Source organism: Sciurus vulgaris (genome assembly GCF_902686455.1).
Source record: "Sciurus vulgaris genome assembly, chromosome: 15".
Classification (NCBI taxonomy): domain Eukaryota; kingdom Metazoa; phylum Chordata; class Mammalia; order Rodentia; family Sciuridae; genus Sciurus; species Sciurus vulgaris.
Window position 1 is genome coordinate 86029967 of NC_136476.1, and position 21794 is coordinate 86051760.

The 21794-nt window shown below is 55.5% G+C and overlaps 1 protein-coding gene across 13 annotated transcripts in view; it reads left to right on the forward strand.

Moving 5' to 3' along the window:
* Positions 1-21794, forward strand: part of PRRC2B (proline rich coiled-coil 2B) — a 79139-nt gene that overhangs the window by 45955 nt on the left and 11390 nt on the right. For 6 of the 13 annotated variants that reach the window (XM_079111670.1, XM_079111671.1, XM_079111681.1 and 3 more), the window contains exons 12-26: positions 1893-2190; positions 3558-3763; positions 5876-6071; positions 10705-10921; positions 11488-13542; positions 14708-14910; positions 15405-15550; positions 16009-16150; positions 17524-17606; positions 18047-18238; positions 18367-18564; positions 18968-19054; positions 20016-20120; positions 20217-20409; positions 21099-21196. In XM_079111670.1, coding sequence (XP_078967796.1) covers positions 1893-2190; positions 3558-3763; positions 5876-6071; positions 10705-10921; positions 11488-13542; positions 14708-14910; positions 15405-15550; positions 16009-16150; positions 17524-17606; positions 18047-18238; positions 18367-18564; positions 18968-19054; positions 20016-20120; positions 20217-20409; positions 21099-21196 — 4419 coding nt within the window. The remainder of the gene's footprint in view (positions 1-1892; positions 2191-3557; positions 3764-5875; positions 6072-10704; positions 10922-11487; positions 13543-14707; positions 14911-15404; positions 15551-16008; positions 16151-17523; positions 17607-18046; positions 18239-18366; positions 18565-18967; positions 19055-20015; positions 20121-20216; positions 20410-21098; positions 21197-21794) is intronic. The other 7 variants (XM_079111678.1, XM_079111672.1, XM_079111673.1 and 4 more) reach the window with 5 other exon arrangements.

Here is a 21794-nt window from a genome sequence, read left to right on the forward strand (position 1 = left end):
CCCACTCCTCACAGTTGTCCTCTCCCCCTGCTTAGGCTCTGCCTCCCTTACCAAGCCGACTCTCCACGTGCACACTGTCACCTTGCTGGCTGGGGCCACTGCACTGAGCCAGCATGACTCACTGGCCCCAGATCCCTGCATGCCCTGGCCACAGCTGATGGCTTCAGGGCTGAACTGTTCAGCAGGGTCTGGGCTGGGTAGAGGGGCACTGTTTTGAGTAGTCTTGGTGAACTTGCCGTGTTCAGTTAGGGTTCTCCTGCTGTGATTTCTTGTCTTCAGCCTTACTAGGTACTGTGTATGCCAGGCACTGTGCTGGGCACAGGGCAACAAAGTGAAAGTGGAACGCACTCAGTGCCACTCTGGAACTTGTCTCACAGTCGTCTGAATTTTTATTCATAAATTGATTGGGGTTCCTCAAAAGGTCTCACTTTAATCTACTGGCAACGTGTTGGAAGTTAACTGGAAAAGACAACAGGAAGAAAATCTATGTGATTTATGTGCCCAAGTGTATTCTCATCAAATCACTGAAATCCTTGCCTCAGTCCCCATGTTCTAGGAAACGGTGGCTATCGTGCAGCGTATAGGGCAACTGGAGGTCTCAACAGTGGACACAGAGCTTTCGAGTCTGTGGTCGTGTTTCTAGGAGATTTGCTAAGGGGAATAACCAAGTGTGAAACCTTGTTGAGGTTCACCTGGAGGGTGGGTGAACACCAGCAAGCAGGTGGTTCATGGAGCAGCCCTGACCCTGGCACAGGCAGAGGTTCACTTTCAATGGCAAATTGAAAGGAAAGTTGCACAGTTGGGTCCAGAGTATATTATGTAAAAAAGCACCTTCCTGCTTTTCATTTGGAATTTTAATCTTATGATTATAGTAATTATCCTTGGATTGTGAGAAGGTGGCTTTAGGAGAAAATGTCTCAACTACAGTGCATATGGCTTATTCCTCCTATCGAGATTTAGTTAAACTGTACGAGAAGACAGAGATCTTGCTTATTTCTGCTCAGTGGCCTTGACAGTGGTGTACACCTTTGTAAGCACCATTCAGAACAGGGCATCTTTATTTTAAAAAGAAAAAAAAATTGTCCCATGTCACTGGAACTTCAGTGGCTAGGGACCAGCCGCACATGCCCCACTGGCGCCGCCTGGTGCAGCTGCCCCCTGCCGGCCAGGAGACGCCCTCCTGTGCTGAGGGTTTTCATGCTGCCTCTGGCACCATGCTTGCCCAGTGATGGGCAGCCAGCAGAGGCTCAGGAACGGAGACCCACCCGAGAGGGACACTTTCAGATGTGCCTTTTCATTTCAAGTTGGTGTGGAGACCAACTTGAAGCTGTATGTCTGACAGCGATTTCATTGTCTCATGGCTGTGTCCTCAGGGACGGATATGTTTCCATGGGGCAGGAGGAGGACAGTTTTGTGACTGAGGAATGATGCACGTTGATTCCTGCTCCTGCGGACCCCAGTCTGGTGCGCCGGTTGGCAGTGGCAGGAGCATCCTCGTTCACCACAGAGCTGAGTGCTCGTGATGCTAGTTTGACCTGCATGACCCCCGGGGCTTCCTTTATTGGCCCCATTTTACAAATGATTGGACTGTGGGAAGTTGACATTTGACTAGGTGACATTCCAGCATGGTCAGGGACAGAGCAAGACAAAGCCCAGGCCCGGGCGGGGGTGAGGATCGGAGGTAGCTGCCTGCCTTGCAAGTGGAGGCCTGGGCTCCTTCCCACAAGTGCAAAGCAGAAGTAAGTAAACCGTGAGTCTGCCTGTGCGTCACCTCCCTGCTTCTCAAAGGTGTTCAGCGTTCTCTGAAAGGAGCCCTGATCCCAGAAAGGCAGTGGCCCTGCCTGTTGGGTTTGTGACCCAGCCTCTCATCAGAGGCTTCCTTCTCTTGGCAGAAATCCTCAGTGGGCAGCGTGTTCCGACAACAGTCTGTCGAGGACAAGGAAGATAAGCCACCCCCGCGGCAGAAGTTCATCCAGTCAGAGATGTCGGAGGCTGTGGAACGAGCCCGGAAGCGCAGGGAGGAGGAGGAGCGCCGAGCCCGGGAAGAGAGGCTGGCGGCCTGTGCTGCCAAACTCAAGCAGCTGGACCAGAAGTGCAAGCAGGCCCAGAAGGCGGTGGAGAAGGAGGTCCCTCGGTCCCCAGGCACTGAGAAGGCCCCCCCACAAGAGAACGGGCCTGCTGTCCGCAAAGGTAAGAGGCAGGTCCTCCCACCAGCTGGAACCTCGGACCGCTGCCTGTGGTCGGCTGTCTGCATTTCTGCTTCTTAGCAGAGCCTGCCGCTGAGGCCCGATCACACTGGGTAGCGCCAGTCAGAGTCGAGGTCTGGTCCTGTTTCAGATCTTCAACTAGCTGGTGGAGCACTCGCCTCTCTGGAGGTTCTCCCTCCGCCTCTACAGCGCGGTGGCTGGTGTGCCGAGGGGCGTGTGCGACGCTGTGTGTGTAGTGGGCTTGCTGGCGGCATCCACCTGGCCGTGGCTGCTGCTGTTCCCATTGCTGCGCTGCTCCACAGGCCTGATGATAGAGGACATTCATGAGGCGCAGGGTCCTTTTATGCAGAGTGATCAGCCACCTGCGTGTTGGAATGCCTTCTTCCTGGCAGTGGCAGGCCTGAGCCTGCACAGTGTGTGTAACTGACACAGCAGCAGGGGGCGCTCTCCCGGAAAGGCAGCTGTGCCCTCCGTGACCTTAAGTAGGCTCATGTCAGCTCTTGTTAGGAGACACAGGCCCACGTTAGTTTCCCTGAAAGCTACAGGACGGGGCCCTTTGGTGATCTGGTAGCCATGTGCACTTGCCAAGAAGCCCAGAGGAATCAAGTTTTCTTCTGTTCTCTCTTTTTTTTTCCTTTTAGTACCAGGGATTGAACCCAGGAGGCACTTTACCACTGAGCCACATGCCCAGCCCTTTATAAAAATTTATTTTGAGACAGGGTCTCACTAAGTTGCTTAGGGCCTTCCTAAGGTGCTGAGGCTGGCCTGGAACTCGCCTTCCTCTTACTTCCCCTCCCGAGCTGCTGGGATTGCAGGTGTGCACCACCCCACCCGGCTTCTGCCCTCTTTTCACAGTCTCAGTCCTCAGGGAGGGGCCATGAGGGATGGTGGGGGGCAGTGCATGGCCTGCATGACGTGGACCATCATGCCCTGTGGAGTGGTGGCTGTTACCCGGCCCTACACAGAAGGCAGCGGGAAAAAGCTGACCCTGCGCCCAGGTCGCACTGCCTGTGGATACCGGGAGTCATCCTGTTTGGGCGGTGACCACTCTTGGGCTACCAAAGTCCTCTCTTAGATCTCAGCTTACTGCTGACTCTGACCACATGCGCTTCCCCTGACTCCTCGTCCTTGTCCCCATCTCTGAAGTGACTGTGGTGCAGCCTGCTCATGGTGTCCTGTGGGGAGGCCAGGAGCTGGTGCCCGAGGATTCCGTAGTGTGGGCCAGGCCCAGCACTGTGAGTCCTGCTTTGGAACATCCCTGACCGCAGCAGAAGCACTTGCTGAGTTTAGCCATTGGTCGCCTGGGTACTGTGCACTCACTGTGGCTGTTTTCTGCTTGCTCGTCTCTAGGCTCCCCAGAATTCCCTACCCAGGAAGGCCCCCCCACATTCTCAGAAGAGGCACACACAGCTTCCCCAGCTGTGGCCCAGAGCAGCAGCGGTGAGGAAGAGGCCAGGGAGGCCGGGTCACCTGCACAGGAATTCAGCAAGTATCAGAAGTCTCTTCCTCCCCGATTCCAGCGCCAGCAGCAGCAGCAGCAACAGCAGCAGCAGCAGGTGAGTACCACGCCGATGGCCCCTTCTGTGCCCGCCAGTGCTCTTGCCCTCACACAGCCAGCCACTGTGCGAGCATGGTGGTGATCGCACTTCAAACTTGTGACTGTGTAGCTCACCCTGCTGTTATGTCTCCTAGTGCTAGGTGCCCCTCCAAATAAGTAAAACCCTGTTGTGGATTTCCAGGAAAAGAGGTGGTGGGGTTTAGCTTAAAGAGCAGCAAGCCCTGACACTCCTCAGACACACAGGGGATCCATGGGGTCTTCTGAGACAGAGGCTGTGAGCTGTACCAGGACCTCTCAGAGAGGGGTGTGTCTGGACGGAGAGCGGGGTCTGTGGGTATCTAGGGCCCTGTACCAGTGGCGGATCCTGGCTGTCACATGTAGCTGGCACTCCTGTGTCCTGCTTGGTTAGGCTTGTCAAGCTCCTGCTCCTTCACTCGTGAGCCAGGAAGGGTGAGGGCTGCTTCAGCATGGTAGCGGGAGCCTCTTGTGTGACAGTGAGACCTGTGAACTGAGTAACCAGCACCATCACAGTCAGCCTTAACAGTGACCTGCTTTGGGCCCTGGAGAAGCTCACATGACCAGTTCTGTCCTGGTGGGCTTGCCAGCTGGTAGTCCCACTAGGTAGTGTGCTGTCGAGCAAGCAGCGGAGCAGTCTCACCTGGAGCTGTGCTCAGGAGGCGTTTGGTGCAACCCCAGCACTTGGGTGTATAATGCATTATTATTAATATTGGCCAAAGGTGCTTCAGAACGTGTGTTCTCTGGCAAAGTGGACCACAGCCTAAGCCTTCTCCCAGCCTCGCCTTTGATTTCTTATAAAACCTCCAGCCCAGCTTCTCTGCCCAGGGCCCTGTTGTCCTGTGAGCGGCTCATGACTTGGAGCAGGGTGACCCATGGGGGAGACCCCTGGAGTTACTTGCACCAAAGTGCGACCATCGCAGGAGCTCTAGGCAGCCCTCCCCAACAAGTGAGAGGACAGTGGGGACCTTCCTGCAAGCACCAGGACAGCCTGACTGGTTGGGTCCCCTGGGGACATGGGTGTGACAGGAAGGAGTTGTGGGGTAGAGGCCAGCAGCCCCGTGGCCGGGAGAGTCAGCATTCCGGAGGGCTCCTGACTGCTGAGCTCTGTTTATTGAGTGCTCAGAGGTGCTGTGAATGCCCCTGTAACCACCCAGGGAATCCAGCCCAGGACCAGCTGTGGACTGCCAGCTGGCCTGGTGGCCTTTGTGTTTGCAGAGTGGTAGGGTGTCCGCTGGAAGCCCGTTGGGCAGGCCGTGCTTGGAGTCTCTGTGAGTCCTTGTGGGCGCTGACTCCGGGTTCCCTTGGTAAGTTAGCACCCTCAGTTGCATGGGACAGAGAACGGTCCGCTGATGCTTCCTGTTCACTCCTGCGACAGGTGTGCCTGCTGAGGCTCGTCATTTAGTCAGGGGCCCAGCCACACACCTGCAGACCGCAAGCACTCACAAGTACAGTTCTGTGGGACCAGAGGATGGCCTGGGTTCAAGGGGCTCTTGGTGGCTTCCCGAGGCGACCCAGGGTTAGGGACAGACAGGCCTTGAATGTTCTATGGCCTGGTGTGTCGGGGAGAGAGCTGGGGCCAGCCTTGGAGTGGAAGCCAGGGGGGCAGGTTAGGCAAGGTTCCACCGAAACACTGTGGGCCGCCTGGAGCAGGGTGGACCACTGAAGGCTCTCGAAGCTCAGCTAACTCTGGGGTGTGAGAGATGACCCTTGCTGAGTGGAGAGTGGGCGAAGAGGATGGAAGGAGGACAGGAATGATGGCCGACCTTCGTGGTGGCTGTAGACCAGGAGTGGCCAGCAGCCCAGGTTCTGTGGGAGGCATGCTGCTCATTGGTGAGTTCCAGGGGTGTTGGGTCCACGTGGACGCCTCTTCTGTCTTGGGCAGCACTAGCATACGTGGCCCCTGTCGCGGCAGGCACCACTGCACACCCAGCCTTGGGAGAGACTCCAGCCTGACCACTGTGTGTGCTGGGCTCCCCTCTGGGCAGCTGTCTGTCCCTCCCTCCAGGAGGGCTTTCTGTGCCGCCTGCTGGAGTGCTGGAGCCTGTGGGCGGCGTCCCTGCACCTGTCCTACCAGGTCTCTCTCCCTGCTCAGGAGCAGCTGTACAAGATGCAGCATTGGCAGCCGGTGTACCCACCACCTTCCCACCCACCGCGCACCTTTTACCCGCACCACCCCCAGATGCTGGGCTTCGATCCCAGGTGGATGATGATGCCTTCCTACATGGACCCTCGGGTCACCCCCACCCGGACCCCTGTGGACTTCTACCCCTCGGCCCTGCACCCTTCAGGTGAGCATGTGGCTAGAGGGTGGGTGGTTGGGGTGGTGTCTCAAGAGTGAGGCCCCTTGGCATCTCTTCTGGCCTCTGAGACGGGCCTGATTTCAGCAGAGCGCAGGTGAGACGGTGCTCCATCCTGGGCACTTGGTGGCGGCGCTGTCATTGGCTTGAGTGAGTCTTCAGGTCTCTGCCGCCCCATACGGTGCCTTTCTGTCTCACTGCCGTGGTGTGCTTTCTCTCTCTTCCCTGATCAGTCTTTCCCAGGGCTTGCCTTTTTACAATCAGATTTGGGGTTTCTTTCTTACTTAGGTTTTGATCATTTCTGCTTTCTACTTCCTTATTTCACTTGAAATTATTCTGAATATGATTGTGCAGGATGCTTGGTTCATTCGTGTCTGACTTTAAGATGATCTTCATGGTGTTGATTTGCGACCTCGCTGCTTCGTGGCCAGGTACCATGGTCTGTAGTGGGCGAGGGGCCAGCATTCTCCTCCTCGGTGGCCAGGTGTTGCTCATCATGGGCTTCGGTCAGCGCCTCACTTCTGCTGTTGTAGGGCAGAAACAGAGACAAATAGTGAGTGAGTGCATTTGATTGTTTTCCAGTAAAGCTGTTTACTAACAAGCCAGGTTGTGTTCAAAGGCTTTCATGTGTTACCCACCTCGATTGATGGATGTTTGTTGAGGTTTTCTTTGTAGGCTTTTTTTTTTTTTTTTTTTAAAGGATAGAGGTTTGGTTTTGTTTTCCTTATTCTGTTTGCATGAAAAGAACTGTGTTCTCCTGTTGGATGTAGTCCATTCAGTTGAGCTTGTCAGTTGTGTTGTACAAGTATCTGTTGCTTTACAGTTTTTTTTTTTTTTATGTACTGGGGATTGAACTCGGGCACTCGACCACTGAGTCACATCCCCAGCCCTATTTTGTATTTTATTTAGAGACAGGGTCTGAGTTGCTTAGGGCCTCGCCTTTGCTGGGCTGGCTTTGAACTTGCTATTCTCCTGCCTCAGCCTCCTGAGCCACTGGGATCTCAGGCGTGCATCACTGCTCCCAGCTGTATTACAGTTTTTGATCCTCTTGATTAGTTGCTGAAAGGTGTGTGAAATTGCCCTGAACCAGGGCCTGGGGCTTAGTGCATTGGTGGAGCCTGGGCCTATTAGTGTGTATCAGGCCCTGGTTGAGTCACTAGCACATAAAAAGAAAAAAGGAAAAACAACAACAGCAGAGCTCCCAGTACAACTGTGGTCCTGTCGGATCCTCCTGCAGCAGCCATCTCTGGTGTTGCAGAGGTGTGGAATGACATCTGCTCCCGTCACACGAGCACCTTCTCGGTTGCGCTTTCTGCTTTGTCCAATAGTAGCATGATTACGCCAGTTTTCTTTTGATTATTAGCACTTCACTAAGTGAAGTGTTCCATTTTTTGCTGCCATTACTCTGAGCCCTTATTTATAGGGAATGCATAACTTTGTCTACAACCTACATGGTCTTATTCTGAAAAATCTATGGCTTTTAACTACCGAATTTGCTCCCTTTACATTTATTCAAATTTATATTTAGATTTTCCTGCTCTCCTGTCTTATCCACTTATCCCTCTTCTCGTGTGTGTGTGTGTGTGTGTTTCACCTCCCTTCTACGCTCGTTTCTTATGTTGGTGACATTAAAACCCTAACATAAGAACTGGGTGCATCTGGTGGTAGAGCACTTACCTGGTATGTGTGAGATGCTGGGTGAAAAAAAATCCTGTCCTGCCCCCTTGACTTTTGGAAGAGGCTGCTCCGTGTCTGTGCCTGCCTCTCGACTCTGCTGACCTCTCTCTATCTTATTCTCATGCCCACCACGGGGGCAGTTGCTGTCCTCGGCATCTTCTCCAGTCTGCCGTTGCACCCTGCCTGCGTGTTCCCTATTCCTCGATTGGGTGGGTGTACCTGGGTGAGGTGTGCCCCGCAGTTCGCGGGAGAGTCTCTGGCTGTAGGCCACCCCGGACAGGCTTCCTCCCTGGCGCTGGATGGAGAGCTTCAGACGGGTGCTCCTCCTCTCAGTGCTGTGCAGGTCCTCCTCTTCCATTTTCTCCTGACTCCTCCTGCTGCTGAAAACCTGATCCATTTTGGGGTCTTCTGCTCTGTGCTGTCTCTTGCAGTTTCCAAGGTTTTGTCTTGTCTTGGGTGTCCTTGTTCTGTCCTGGTGTGCTGTGCTCAGGCGGACCTCTCTCTCTATTCTACTTAGACTTCCTTGTGCTTGGACGTAAGGCATACCTCTTTCCCCACTTCAGTGAGTGCCTCTCTTGTGCCTTTTTGTTCTTTCTCTTTATGTCTTCACTTTCTGGTGCTAGGGTGGAACTCGGGTCCTGACTTGCATGTGCTCGGCAGGTTCTGCCCCGGGCCACGCCCCAGACCCTCTCGTTCCTGTCTTTTCTTTCTACGTCTTATTCTAGGTTTATTCTCTACCTTCCATGCTGTCTTCCAAGCGTCTTAAATAAGAGAGAAAGTCAGAACAGCAGGCCTTACCCCTCTGTGGTCTTCCAGGAAGTCCCCCAGGCCTATTCCTAGCACACTTCTCTTTCCAGCTCTGTCTGATCTCCGTTATTACTGTCCAGTGAGTTTTTGATTTCAGTGACTGTATATTTTTATGATTAAAATTTGTTTCACAAGTCTGTTATAGTCTTATGTTTTTAAGTTAATTTTTTTTTTTTTTCCTTTTATGCTCTTAATCATTTTAAATGTGATTTCCTAGTGTTTAACAGAGGTCGTGCTGTCTGTCTGGGGGACTTGCTGTGAGCCCCTGGCACACATGTTCTGGTGGTTTTGGGTCTGAGTTTGGTTTCAGGATCCAGTGCAGACTGGGTGAGGGTATGTCCCTCCAGAGTCTCTTTATGTTTTCTTCTCCCAGTTGGAGCCACCTTTGATGGCAGATTTCTAGACTATTCTGGGAGTTAGAAATTTGAACCTCCTCTTTCCTGGATCCCCATGGAAGTAGGCATGTGGTTTCTGAATTCCAGACAGATGTTCTCCCTGCCCAGATCCAGGTAGTCGGCCCTTGCTGAGGAGCATACATCGTCCTGTACACCTTTGGAGGGTGGAGCCCTTGGGAGGGTCTTTGTTTTGAGCAGGTCCCAGTTACACAGTGGTCCCGTTCCTTGTCTCGTGAGGGTGCTGAGACCAAGCCTGTGGGTTTCCAGGCTGAGCTGTCCTTTGAGGTGCTCCAGCTCCTGGGTCTGCAGCTGTGGTTTTTAGCTTTTGGTAGTTCCTATTTTCTTGTGAACACAGCTCTGCAAGCAAACCATTTGATATATTCTGCCCAGTACTTTTGTGACAGTAGGGTTTTTCAGGTCTTAAGGACTTTATCCAGCCCCAGAGAGGAAGATGTGCATGCCTTCCTCATTAAGCAAGGAATGCTTAATGAAAGGCATGGGTTGTGGGCTTCCAGAGGATCTTGCCCCCCTTGAATCAGATGGACTTCGTGTTGGAGTCCCCGATCAGCAGCACTTGAACAGTATCCCACGGCTAACGTGAAGCTACAGCTACCAACCTGACACAGACCGTCTTCCCAGCAGAGTAGCTCCAGAGATGGGTGCAGCAAAGTGTCATACAGCTGTGTGGAGAGAGTATTTCAAAGTCAGATCTGTTTCGCCTGCAGACTTAGGCCCAGACCTTGGACAGCATCTGTGCCAGCCCTGCTGCCTCACCCACCAGCTCTGGGGACAGAGGCGGGGAGAGGCATGATTGTCCAGGTTTCCCAGCCAGTTACAGCTGGCAGGGCCAGCATGTTACGTATGTGCTGGTCCATTCTGGTGAGTTAGCAATTTTTTGTTAATTTTCTGCTGCCACTTTCCTTCCCTGCTACATTCCCAGAATCCCCCTGTATGCTGTGTGTAGTGTTGCCATGTAGTTTTAGGTATCAAATCAACTTAAATCTTCCTACAAGTATTTGGAACCAGTCAGGCTAGCTCCTATCCCCACACGCTTTCTGGGATGTGGCTCATTTCCCTAGGTCCGAACTGGAAAGCTTCCAGGCATCTCTGCTGCACAGCACTCCTCAGCTTGCTGACCCCGTGACCTCTGGTCATCGGGGAGGGACTCCACTTGCCAGTTCCAGTTCCAGTTTGCATGTACCAGGTGTTTTGGGAGTTGGGGGTGTGGGTACCAGGGATTGAACTCAGGGTCGCTCGAACACTGAGCCACATCCCCAACCCTGTTTTGTACTTTATTTAGAGACAGGGTCTCAATGAGTTGCTTAGTGCCTCGCTGTTGCCGAGGCTGGCTTTGAACTCGCGCTCCTCCTGCCTCGGCCTCTCCAGCCACTGGGATGACAGGGTGGCCACCACTCCTGGCTACATTATCGTTCTTGATCCCCTTGACCAGTTGTTGAAAGGTGCACGAGATCACCCTGCACCAGCCCTTGCACCAGTTTTATTGCCCTTCCATCTAGGTCTTGTTCTGGGAACTCAGCTTGCCTCTGCAGGTCTTTGAACAGGTCAAGTGGCATACCTCTGTGCCCTCAGGGACCCTGGTCAGAAAAGAGTGAAGACCCCTCTGTCTTGGAGTAGGGTGCTGTGTCCACAGAGCAGGCAGTGTGACTGTTTCTACTCCAAATGGCTGGCTGGTTGCCATGGAGCTTTCTAAATGAAATGACAAATTAGTCCTTTGTTTTCATCAGGACTGATGAAGCCCATGATCCCCCAAGAGTCTCTCAGTGGGACTGGATGTCGCTCTGAAGATCAAAACTGTATGCCCCCACTCCAAGAAAGAAAAGTGACTGCCATTGATCCAGCCCCCGTCTGGAGCCCCGAGGGCTACCTGGCACTGCAGAGCAAGGGCTACTCACTCCCCCACCCGAAGTCAAGCGACACTTTGGCTATGGATGTGCATGTCAGGTGAGATGGCACTTGGTCCCACTGCCTGGCCACTACAGGACAGCTCTCTGGTCCCAAGGGAAAGGCCTTGTCCCAGGAGATGCTGCTGGGAAGGGGTGTGAGTTGTGCTTGGATGCTGTGTGAGCGGCTTTTACTGACAGGGCTGAAGGCTCAGCAGGAGCCCCAGGTGGCCAGTCTTGGGTGTGGAGCAAGGGTGGGCCTCACAGGCAGGCACGTAGAGAGTAGGGTCTGAGTTGCTCCTTTGCGAGTAAACAGGGCTGGCCCTACTGCCCCGGGGCCCAGGCTCTGGCTGACTCCCAGCTCCAGCTTGCTCCAGGGGACCTCCAGCTTTTCTGTCTCTGGGTGGCAAGCTGAGCCTGCCCAGTGGCAGCTGCCTTTTCTGCGCTCATGGACTTCAGGGGCCATGGAGGAGGCCAAGTGTTTAAATATAGAGCCAATGTTTGCTGTGTTTTCTTTCTTTTTTAAGGCTTTTTTCCCCCCCTTTCTGAAACTGAGCTCTGTGTTCAGCATGGAAGCCAGGAACCCAGCTCCAATCACGTTGACTGATTTCTCTGGTTCCTTTTCAGGAATGAAAGCTCTTACTCTGCTTCCCCCGGAAGGTCAGGGGGCGTAAGTGCCCAGCGCCATCTCTTTGAGGAGAGAGGGGAGGAGTACTTGAGTGCTTTTGACAAGAAGGCCCAAGCAGACTTTGACAGCTGTATCTCTTCTCAAAGAATAGGCCAGGAGCTTTTATTTCCACCCCAAGAAAATGTTCAGGAGGTGGGCACTCCTGGGGGCCATGTCCAAAACCTCAGGCGTCCCCCGCTGGAGCCTGACTTTGTCCCAGTTGAGAAAAAGCCAGAGTATTGCAGCTGGGACATTGGCCACCAGCCAAAGGCCGCCGACACAGCCAAGGGTGTTGAGCAGGAGGTGCCCCGGGAGGAGCCGCCCTTCCATGCCGCCTCCTGGGAGAAGGAAGGGGGCCCTGACAAACAGCCAGACGCGGAGCCCGCGTGGACACCCGAGCCCCGGACCTCCTGCAGCCAGCACCAGGAGCAGCCGGGCAGGACCCGGAGGTCGGGGCCCATCAAGAAGCCGGTCCTCAAAGCCCTGAAGGTGGAGGAGAAGGAGAAGGAGCTAGAGAAGGTTAAGCGGGGGCTTGGGGAAGAGAATGCACGGCTGGCCACAGAGAAGGCTGAGCAGGACGAGGACGAGGAGAACGACCCTGCTCTGGCCAATGCCCCCCCTTCCACTCTGGAGGACAGAGCTTCCACCTGCGCTGGGTCTGGCCACGAGGCCAGCAAATGGGATGCAGATGAAGACAAGAAGCCTGACAAGGCCTGGGAGACCAGATCATCCCGAGAGACCAGCGACATTCCGCCAACCAAGAGAAACAACTGGATCTTCATCGACGAGGAGCAAGCCTTTGGGGGCCGGGGCCAGGCCCGCAGCCGGGGCCGAGGTTTCAGAGAGTTCACTTTTCGAGGTCGGCCAGCCGGTGGAAATGGGAGCAGCCTGTGTGGCGGGGGCATCCTGGGGGCCCGCGGCATCTACAGCAGCAGCCAGAGGGGTGGCCGCGGCCGGGGCCTGCGTGAGCTCCCCCAGCCAGAGGATGGCCCTAGAGCCAAGCCACGGCGGCGCATCGCCAGTGAGACCCACAGCGAGGGCTCCGAGTACGAAGAGCTGCCCAAGCGGCGCCGGCAGAGAGGCTCGGAGGGCGCAGAGGGCTCGCTCCTGGAGCGGGAGGAGGGCGCCTTGAAGACGGACTCCTGGCGCTCCAACAAGGTGTACTCCGAGGACCAGAGCGGCCCGGAGGCCAGGAGCCGGGGCCCGCGGGCCTGTGGGCGTGCACTCCCGCCCCGGCTGAGCAGCTGCGGCTCTGGGCGCAGGGCGTTTGCCCCCAAGGAGCCCATGCCCTGGCAGAGCAGGAGCCCGGGCGGCTCTTGGCAGGAGTACAGCACCACCGACGCTTGCGGGACCCGGCGCACCACAGACAGAGACTATGTCCCCGACTCCTACAGACATGTGGACTCGTTTGGCAGCAGGGCCTTTGAGGACAGCCGCTTGGAGGACAAGAGGTCCTTCTTCCAAGATGACCATGTGACAGATTCTGAGAATGCTGAGAACCGGCCCTTCCGAAGGAGGCGCCCCCCACGCCAAGATAAGCCCCCGCGCTTCCGGCGCCTCCGGCAGGAGCGGGAATCCTTGGTCCTGTGGGGCCCGGAGGAGGAGGCCCCTCTGCTGGCAGGCCAGTGGCCGGGCCGGCCCAAACTCTGCCCTGGGGACAAGGGTGGCACAGGGGGCCGCAGGTCCCCAGAGCCATCCTGCCACAATTCCTCTGACCACGCCAACGAGGAGTGGGAGACAGCCTCTGAGAGCAGCGACTTCAGCGAGCGCAGGGAGAGGCGCGGGGGCCCTGGGGAGCCCGACCCACAGGGGGACAGCGGCTTGTCGGGGGCCGGTCTGGGTGAGAAGAAGGAGCTGGCCAAGAGGAGCTTCTCCAGTCAGAGGCCCCTGGCGGACAGACAGAGCCGCAAGCTGGAGCCGGGAGGGTTTGGGGAGAAGCCCGTTAGGCCAGGTGGTGGTGAGACGTCCCCCCGCTATGAGAGCCAGCAGAGTGGGACGCCCTTGAAAGCCAAAAGGTAACCGAGAGCACCACCCCAGGCCCTGTTGTCCTCCTGCACAGCAGCACCGGGTCCATGCATGCATGCCCGCTGGGCCGGGCGCTGCCCGCCACCACTGTGTGTGAACGTCTCCATCACTTGCTCCTGCATCGCTTGTCTGCTTCTTGTGGTGTGTCGTTGTTGTGGCTTGACAGTCCAAACCCGAAGTGCGCCCCACCCCTACTTGCAGTGGCCTTGTGGCTGCGGCCTGGCCCCTGTCCAGGGTTCAGCCTCTGAATGGTCCTTGGAGCCTTGCAGTGCAGCAAGGGCATTGCCTGTGTGTGGCACCTGGGAGCACTGGCCAGTTCACGTGATTCCTCTGCTCCTGAGACGGCTGGGCAGTGTCCTGGAGGGCCTCACTAGCCTTCTGGCTGCAGGGAGGTGGCTCTCCCCCAGCAACCCTGCTTCTCCACCACTGCCATGGTGTGGTCAGAGTTGCCAGGAGCAGCTGGGAGCAGCTGCCTGCAGCCCGAGGAACATCTCTTCTCTGGAACTGGAGGCTTCTTAGGTAGACCTTCTGTGCTTGGTGTCACTCATGGCCCGCAGGCTCCTGTCTGGGGAAAGGGTGATTTTGCTGACTGCCTACTCCATGCCTCAGAGGGGATGTGTAGGGGTGCTAAGGCACCTCAGCACACTGACACTGACTGCCCTCCTTGGAAGTTCAGAGCACAGAAACCTGGGGTGTTTCTACCCCAAAAGGAGCCGCCTCAGCAGAGTGCTAGTTCTTTCAGGCGTCAGTCTAACCTGGCTCTCTGGGGCCCAGAAGCCCAGGCTTGGCTCTGCCCTAAGCCTTGTGGCAGGCAAGGCCAGGACCTCTGGCTGCTGGCTCAGAACACAGAGGTCGGCAGCCCTGTCTGCAGCACACCCCACCTTCCTTCTCTCCCTCTGCGTGTGCTGAATGTAGCAGGCCGAAGGGTGGTGGAGGTAGCTCTCCCTGCCAGGGCTCTGCCCAGGCAGTGGGAGCTGGGGCGGCTTCCTGGTGTATGTTGGTCCACAGGGCTACTGCCCGTGTGGCCTGGAGGAGGAACCACCCTAGGTCAGGCTGCTGCGTGTGTGCAGGCCGGTGCATTTGTTGGGTTTTTTTCTTTAGTTTGTTCTAGTCATTGGGCATCTCTGAGTTCACAGACGTTTTTTTCCTTTATAGGTCCCCAGATGATGCCCTGCCTGGAGGCCTTGGCTGCAGCAGTGGGAGTGGCCACTCGCCCTATGCCCTGGAGCGGGCCACACACACCAACTCTGATGGTCCAGAAGCCACCAGTAAGAAGGCAGAGAAGGAGGCCATGCTGGCCATTCAGAGGGCCGGTGAGCAGGAGGAGACCCGGAAGCAGTTTGACCTGAGCTACGGAAGTGAGTCTGGGCACCTCCCATCCTTCTGGCAGAGCCCAAGAGGATCCCGGGCCCCAGTTGTCTTTGGGTGGGCACGCACACCCTTCCAGTGGCTGTCAGCTTCTGAGAACTGCCTTGAACAGGCACCGAGCTGTTCTTGGCTGTGGTGGTGAGAACAGCTGACTGCCATCTCGCGGTGTGCTCCGCCTCACTGGGGAGCCTGATGCCGGGAGGTTCAGGGAGGTGTCCAAGGCCACCATGTGGTAGGAGCAGAGGCCCATCCCCAGGGATGGTGTTCCTTGCTCTAGTGCTGCTCAGACTGCCCTGGGTGAGGCTGCACCCTCAGGTCAGGTGGGAAGTGTGGCCGTGTCCAGGTCCCCATAGCCCTGGTGGATGCTGGAGCTCCTTGGCAGTGTCCAACCAGACACTGCCCGACTTCCCGAGTCCAGCCTGTGCCTGGATGTCAGGTGCCAGCTGAGCTGGGCAGTTTGTGGAACCCCCTTTTCTGTGTTCAGGTGCCGTCACCAACAGCTGTGCGACTGGCCCTGGGGAGGAGAGCGGAGTGGGCTCCGCGGTGGGCGAGGGCTTCATTGAAGTGCTGACTAAGAAGCAGCGCCGGCTCCTGGAGGAGGAGAGGAGAAAGAAGGAGCAGGCCGTACAGGTGAGCGGCTGCAGGCCAGGAACGGGCTGGGGGAGCCCAGGGACGAAGAGGGGGATGTATCTGGTAGGCTTGTGTTGCCCCAGCACCTGCGTGCAGCCCCATGGGGGCAGGTGAGGAGAACTCTGGGTCTCAAACAGGCTCAGAAAGCTTATGGGACTGGACTGGGGTCACACCTGTCAGCCCTCGGGACGTCCCCCTCCACAGGGCCCCCGCCTGGGTGGGCGAGTCATCTCCCTTCAGGTCACAAGGCCCGGAGCCCTGTGCTGCACCCGGTGGCTGGACACCTCTCACTCCACGTTCACAGACCATCACCTGGCCCTGGTGGTGTGGCGGTCTGCCAGCATGCTCAGCGGTCCACACCTCGGGCATCTCGAGCAGTCTCAGTGGTTTGATTGGCACTGGGATCCTCTGCCTGGGAGAGCTTGTCATTTAGACTCTTCACCCTCTTTTCCCCTTAGGTGACAGTCAAAGGTCGAGGCCTCTCCTCCCGTATTCCCCCTCGATTTGCTAAAAAGCAGAACAACTTGTGCCTGGAGCAAGGTGATGTGACCGTGCCTGGCAGCAGCCTGGGCACTGAGATCTGGGAGAGCAGCAGCCAAGGTGAGAAGGGGGCCTGGCCTCACGGCCCGTGTCTCTTCCTGCTGAGTCTTGCCTTTGAGCTGAGTGTAGGTGGGACCTCCCCAGGCTTAGCACTGCTTGCTGCTGCAGCCCCCAGAAGGGTCAGACTTTCCTTGCCAGAGGCGTCCTAGAGGAGCAGAGTGTTCTGCATCCCAGCAGCCTGGAGATACCCCACAAGCTGATCTCAGGGAGTGGAGTTGACTTCTTTGTCATGTCTATTATCCTTTTTTCTTCCCTGTGGAAGAGCAACAAGTGACCACAGGGAGAAAAGCGAGTGAGTCCTCTCCAACAGAAAGATAACCTGAGAGCACCTCCTAGCACAAAACGTGAGACCACAAAACGTGTCTCCCTAAAATGTCTGTATTTCCAGTAGCTTTTCACTTTTTTTTTTTTTTTTTTTTGTGTAGCCCTTTTATTATTTTTATTTTTTATTTTTTATTTTTTTGTGGTATTGGGGATCGAACTCAGGGCCTTGTGCTTGCAAAGCAAGCACTCCACCAGCTGAGCTCTCTCCCCAGCCCAGCCCTTTTATTTTTGATTTTGAAGACAGGGTCTTGCTAAGTTGTGATCCTCCTGCCTTAACCTTGCTAGTCACTGGCATTGCAGGCATCCAACTTATTTTTAGACAAAGGCTTGCAGAGAGAAGTGACTGGACCACAGGCCTCATGACCAATATCCAAGACACTGGGTTCTGGGCTTTGATTCTGTCATTGTCATTTCACGATCTGTCCTTAAGTTCCAGGTAAAATCTTGATGCCAACTCATTGAAGAATAACATTAGTTGATGTTCAGTTTCACTGAAAACAGGAACTCTCTCTCTCACCAAGCATTTTTTAATGTTCAGCTTAGTAACACGGATGAATGATAGTTACCACAATATTCATGTCCAATAATACCCACTGCCCAGATTGCCTGGGCAGCCTTCCCTGGGCCAAAGAGCTGCTTCCTCCCGTGGGAAGGTCTCTTCCTCCAGGATCCCACCACATCTCAGCTGGTTGAACCAGGGGGCCATGGCATTTGTTGGATCCTCAGAAAGGCCTGTGAGCCAATATAATCTGATTAGTATCTGTTTGGATTTTCTAAAGATTTTATAGACGTTGCCAACTTTTAGAAACAAATGGTTGTCTTAAGAGAAAGAACGTAGACGTAGTGATGCAGAATCCAAACAGGTGTGAGTTTTTGAGAAAGCATACAAAGAAACCCTGAGAAGCTCACTTGCAGGGTGGGGTGGGCGTGGGGAGGCAGTTCGGGGAACTGGATTCTGTGAACTCTGATTTCAGAGCCACAAACCCGTGTCTTCCAGATTGTTTGTCCCTTTCTGATGCCTTGACTTTGTGTCCTTCTCCTTGTGGCAGCCCTCCCTGCGCAGGCCGCAGCCGGTGACTCCTGGAGGAAAGCCGTCTCTGCCTTCGGCAGCACTGAGCCCAGCTCCACTGAGGTGCGTGTGCCCTGGGCCCGAGCTCCGCCCTGCACTGCACAGCTCCTGGCTTCTCACCCTCTTCAGCCTTGGTCTCTGGTCTGTGTATGCCTACAAGAGCAGAGAAAGAGAAGGGATAACCACCCACACCCTCCCGGTAGAGCCAGACCGAGGGCCTCCTCTAAGCTGGTCTGGGTGGTCACCAGTCTCGTTTGACTGAAATGACCTTGGCATTCTTGTCAAGGGCCATGCATCATCCGGGGGTCATGAGTTCAAGCAGGGCCGGTGCGTTCATGTGGCCACGTGTTTCATGGGCCACTGGCGCAGGTCAGGACTGAGATCTGGACAGGACTCAAGGGCAGGTAGTTGGGGAGGTGTGTCGGTGCCATGTGCAAGCTCCCCTCGGGATGCTCATGTGCTGGAGTTCGGGGACAGGGTCTGACCCTTTGTGCTCTGCACAGCAGGGTTTTAAGAGCAGCCAGGGAGACAGTGGTGTCGACCTGAGCGCTGAGTCTCGGGAGTCGTCCGCGACCTCCTCGCAGCGCAGCTCCCCATATGGAACTCTGAAGCCAGAGGACGTGAGTGCGCCTGGCCTGGCAGAACCCAAGGCCGACAGCCACAAGGAGCAGGCTCAGAAGCAGTCTGAGCAAAAGGTAACCTGGAAGTCCCCTTCATGGTGGCCAGGTCCTAGGTGGAAGAGGCCGTTGTCATGTCTTCCCTGACGCCCAGGAGTGGGGAAGCTAGAGTTTATGTGTCTCGGCCTCTCTACTCTCCCATCAAGGACTCAGAACAAGGCTCAGGACAAAGCAAGGAGCACAGACCAGGACCCATCGGCAATGAGCGTTCACTGAAAAACAGAAAGGGCTCGGAGGGGGCAGAGCGCCTGCCAGGGGCCGTCGTCCCGCCTGTCAACGGGGTAGAGATTCACGTGGACTCCGTGCTGCCTGTGCCGCCCATTGAATTTGGAGTCAATCCAAAAGTGAGACTTGATTTGATGTTTTTTCCTTCTACTTTTTCTTCTTCTTCTTCTTTGTACTTGGAAAGTGGGGGCTTGGGGCTGTTCCCTAGGAAGCAAGAGGATGGGAGTCGAACAGCACTGTTCTTGGAAGAGTGTTGGTATGGAGTCAGGGAGGAGGCAGGGGCGCCTGACCTGCCATACAGATGGCTTTACTGACACCAGCCAGGCTTCCAGGTTAGCCCGTGGGCAGGAGAGGAGTCGGGCAGCTTCCTTTCTCGTGTGTGGTCATATTGTTCGTGTATGACTCTGGCGAATGCTGCTTAGTGGGTGTTTTGAGTCACCAAAACTGGATTGCATTTATGAGTGCCTCTGCAGCAGGGCTAGCCAGGAGGAGTTCAGTAGCCAGGTGCCATTTTTTTTCCAGGACTCTGATTTCAGCTTACCACCTGGTTCTGCCTCTAGTCCTGCAGGGAATGCAGTGGTCAAACTTCAGGATGCCTTGGCTAGCAACGTAAGTCTGTGCTTCTCTTCCAGCCCCAGTGTTGACCCACTGTGCGGGCCCTGAGTACATGCTCACTTGGGCCGGAGTCCACTCTGTCTCCTGTGCCTCTAATTGCTCCAGTAAAAGCAGTGTCATTCTTAGGTCCAGGTTATTTGGCTTTCTTTAGCTCCATCCTCTGTGTGCCAGATGTAGCCAAGACTGGTGCAGACTGTCTTTAGTGGCCAGCGGGGGAATGGAAGTAAAGCAGGAGCATCCTGGACACCTGTCCTCCCCGCCTGAGGGTCCCCAAGTCTGTGTGTTTGGTGTGGTAGACCTTCTGCTTCTCCGGCTGCACTCAGGAGCAGGGAGGCGTGGCTCTGTGGGCTGCTTGGCATTGGCTGTGTGCTGACATCTCTGTCCACTCTGCCCTCCCTGCTGGCTGGGAGGGTGTTCAGACATCTGCTGACTGAGGATTGTTTGGGCGGCATTCCCCAGGTGTCAAGAAAGATTAGTGCTGCAGAATATTGACGGACATTGACGAGAGAAGGTTCTGTGGTTATGTGTGTTTGAAACTGCTGAGCTAACCAAATTTTCATACTTTGAGATTTTTCACAGTGGCTATGATATGGGACACTGGGCTCTGCAGGAGGGTCTAGCCTGTATTAACAGGGACCTGCTTCTTCACTTCCTGGGGGGATCTGTGATAAGCACAGCCTTTCCCTGTCCTGACAGGCAGCTCTAGTCCAGGTGGCAGATGCCTACTGGTAGCGAGTCATTTTTTGTGTTGCTGGGGCACAGCTGTCCTGTGTCAAGGCCTCCCATGGAATGTGGGTGTGGAGGGGGCTCTCCACAGATTACTTTCGAGGAAATGGCTGTGTGGGGGAGATAAGCCTGGTCTTAGCTACATGCAGCTAAACCTGAAGACATGTTGCCCAGCCACCTTGCTTCCTCAGCTCCTGTGTCCAATGGTTTCCTTTCTTCCCATCTCCAGGCAGGGTTGACACAGAGTATTCCCATCCTCCGGCGGGATCATCATATCCAGAGGGCTATTGGCCTCTCCCCAATGTCCTTCCCCACCGCTGATCTCACACTGAAGGTAACATCATCCCTGAGCTGGGTGGAGGGAGGAGCCCCCTGCATCCTGTGGCTTAGATTGCTATTGTCCTCCCCTTCTCTCCCCTTGCTTTCAAAGATGGAGTCTGCACGGAAGGCTTGGGAAAACTCCCCCAGTTTGCCAGAGCAGAGCTCTCCAGGAGGTGCTAGCTCGGGTATTCAGCCTCCGTCCTCTGTGGGCGCCTCCAGCGGAGTCAGCTACAGCTCCTTTGGTGGAGTATCCATGCCACCCATGCCTGTGGCCTCTGTAGCCCCTTCTGCTTCGATGCCAGGTATTGCATCCCCTGAGCCAGGCTCAGGAGCCTCATAGTCAAGCAGAGTTCTGGATGAATAGCCCTGAGCACATGCCTGCCAATGCCAGCTGTGCCACCTCCACCAGGGAACAGCTCACCTCCCTGAGCTACAGCTTCCTCTGTAGAGTGGGCTGGTGATGATGCTCCAGAGGGTAGCACACCCATGAAGCAAGGGTGTCCCTGGAAGGGGCTTGATACCAGCTGAGCCCTCCCTTGGTGATAGCTGTTTTTATCTTTACCATCACCATCCTTGTCACTGTGTTGTGGCCCCAGGGGAGCACAATGGGTATTTTGAGGACCCAGTTGCCAAAGTCTCAGTGATGTAATTCCAATAGATCCTTCTGACCCTCCACTGTGGACTCAATAGCAGGAGGATGAAGAGGACAATGACTGAGAGACCGGGGCAGCCCTCAGCTGTAGTCAGAGCCCTCCCAAGGGTCTGTGGCAGTTGGTGGGTGATTGATTGTGAAAGGTGGGCCACAGCCCACCCTCTTGCTCCTGGGCCTGATGCTGAGCCCCGTGGCATGTGCTGCAGCACAGAAGGGAACGGCCTCCGCTAGCTCACACCCTCACTCCCAGAGTCCTCTAGGAAGCTGGATGTGTGCAGTGTCTTCACTTGGCAACAGTGAGACTTGATCATTCTCCCTGCCTCTGGATTCTGTTTCCAGGCAACCACCTCCCGCCTCTGTACTTAGACGGTCACGTGTTTGCAAGTCAGCCCCGGCTGGTCCCTCAAACCATACCTCAGCAGCAGAGTTACCAGCAGGTGAGGACAGCAAGGCAGGTGGCTGGACAGGGAGATGCACACCAGCATCGTCACTTCTGCATTCATTTGCTCATTGTCCCGTTTCCTGTGTCCTCACGTGATGCCTAGCACCTGGCACATCATGGCACACCCAGAGACGACTTGTTGGATGAGGAGGATGCACGTAAATGCCCCAGCCTGGGCTTGACGTTTCTTCCCACAGTTCTTCCTGAGTCCTAGCTGGGGACTGGCTCAGAGCGGGGCCTGGACCCCCGGCCATGGAAGCGTGGGAAGAGGTAGTTTTAGAACAGGCGAATGTTTGGTTTTGTGCAGGATGGACATATTGTCTATGCAAGGGAGAGATTTTGGAGCCTTCAGAGGAAAAGCTGATGCTGGCTTTCCAAACAGCCCAGCTCATGTGCCTGTACCCCACAGCTCCCCAGAAGGGCTGTAGGTGTTCCCAGTGCAGATTCGGGGCGAGGACAGAGGAGGTGGCTTTTCCACAACTCTTTCTTGACTCAAATCCCTAGCTATCTAGTGAAATGCAATTTTGGTCTTCCCATAGCTGAACCACACCGCGTGTGTCCTCTTGTCCAGCATGAGGCCGCCTCCGGCAGTC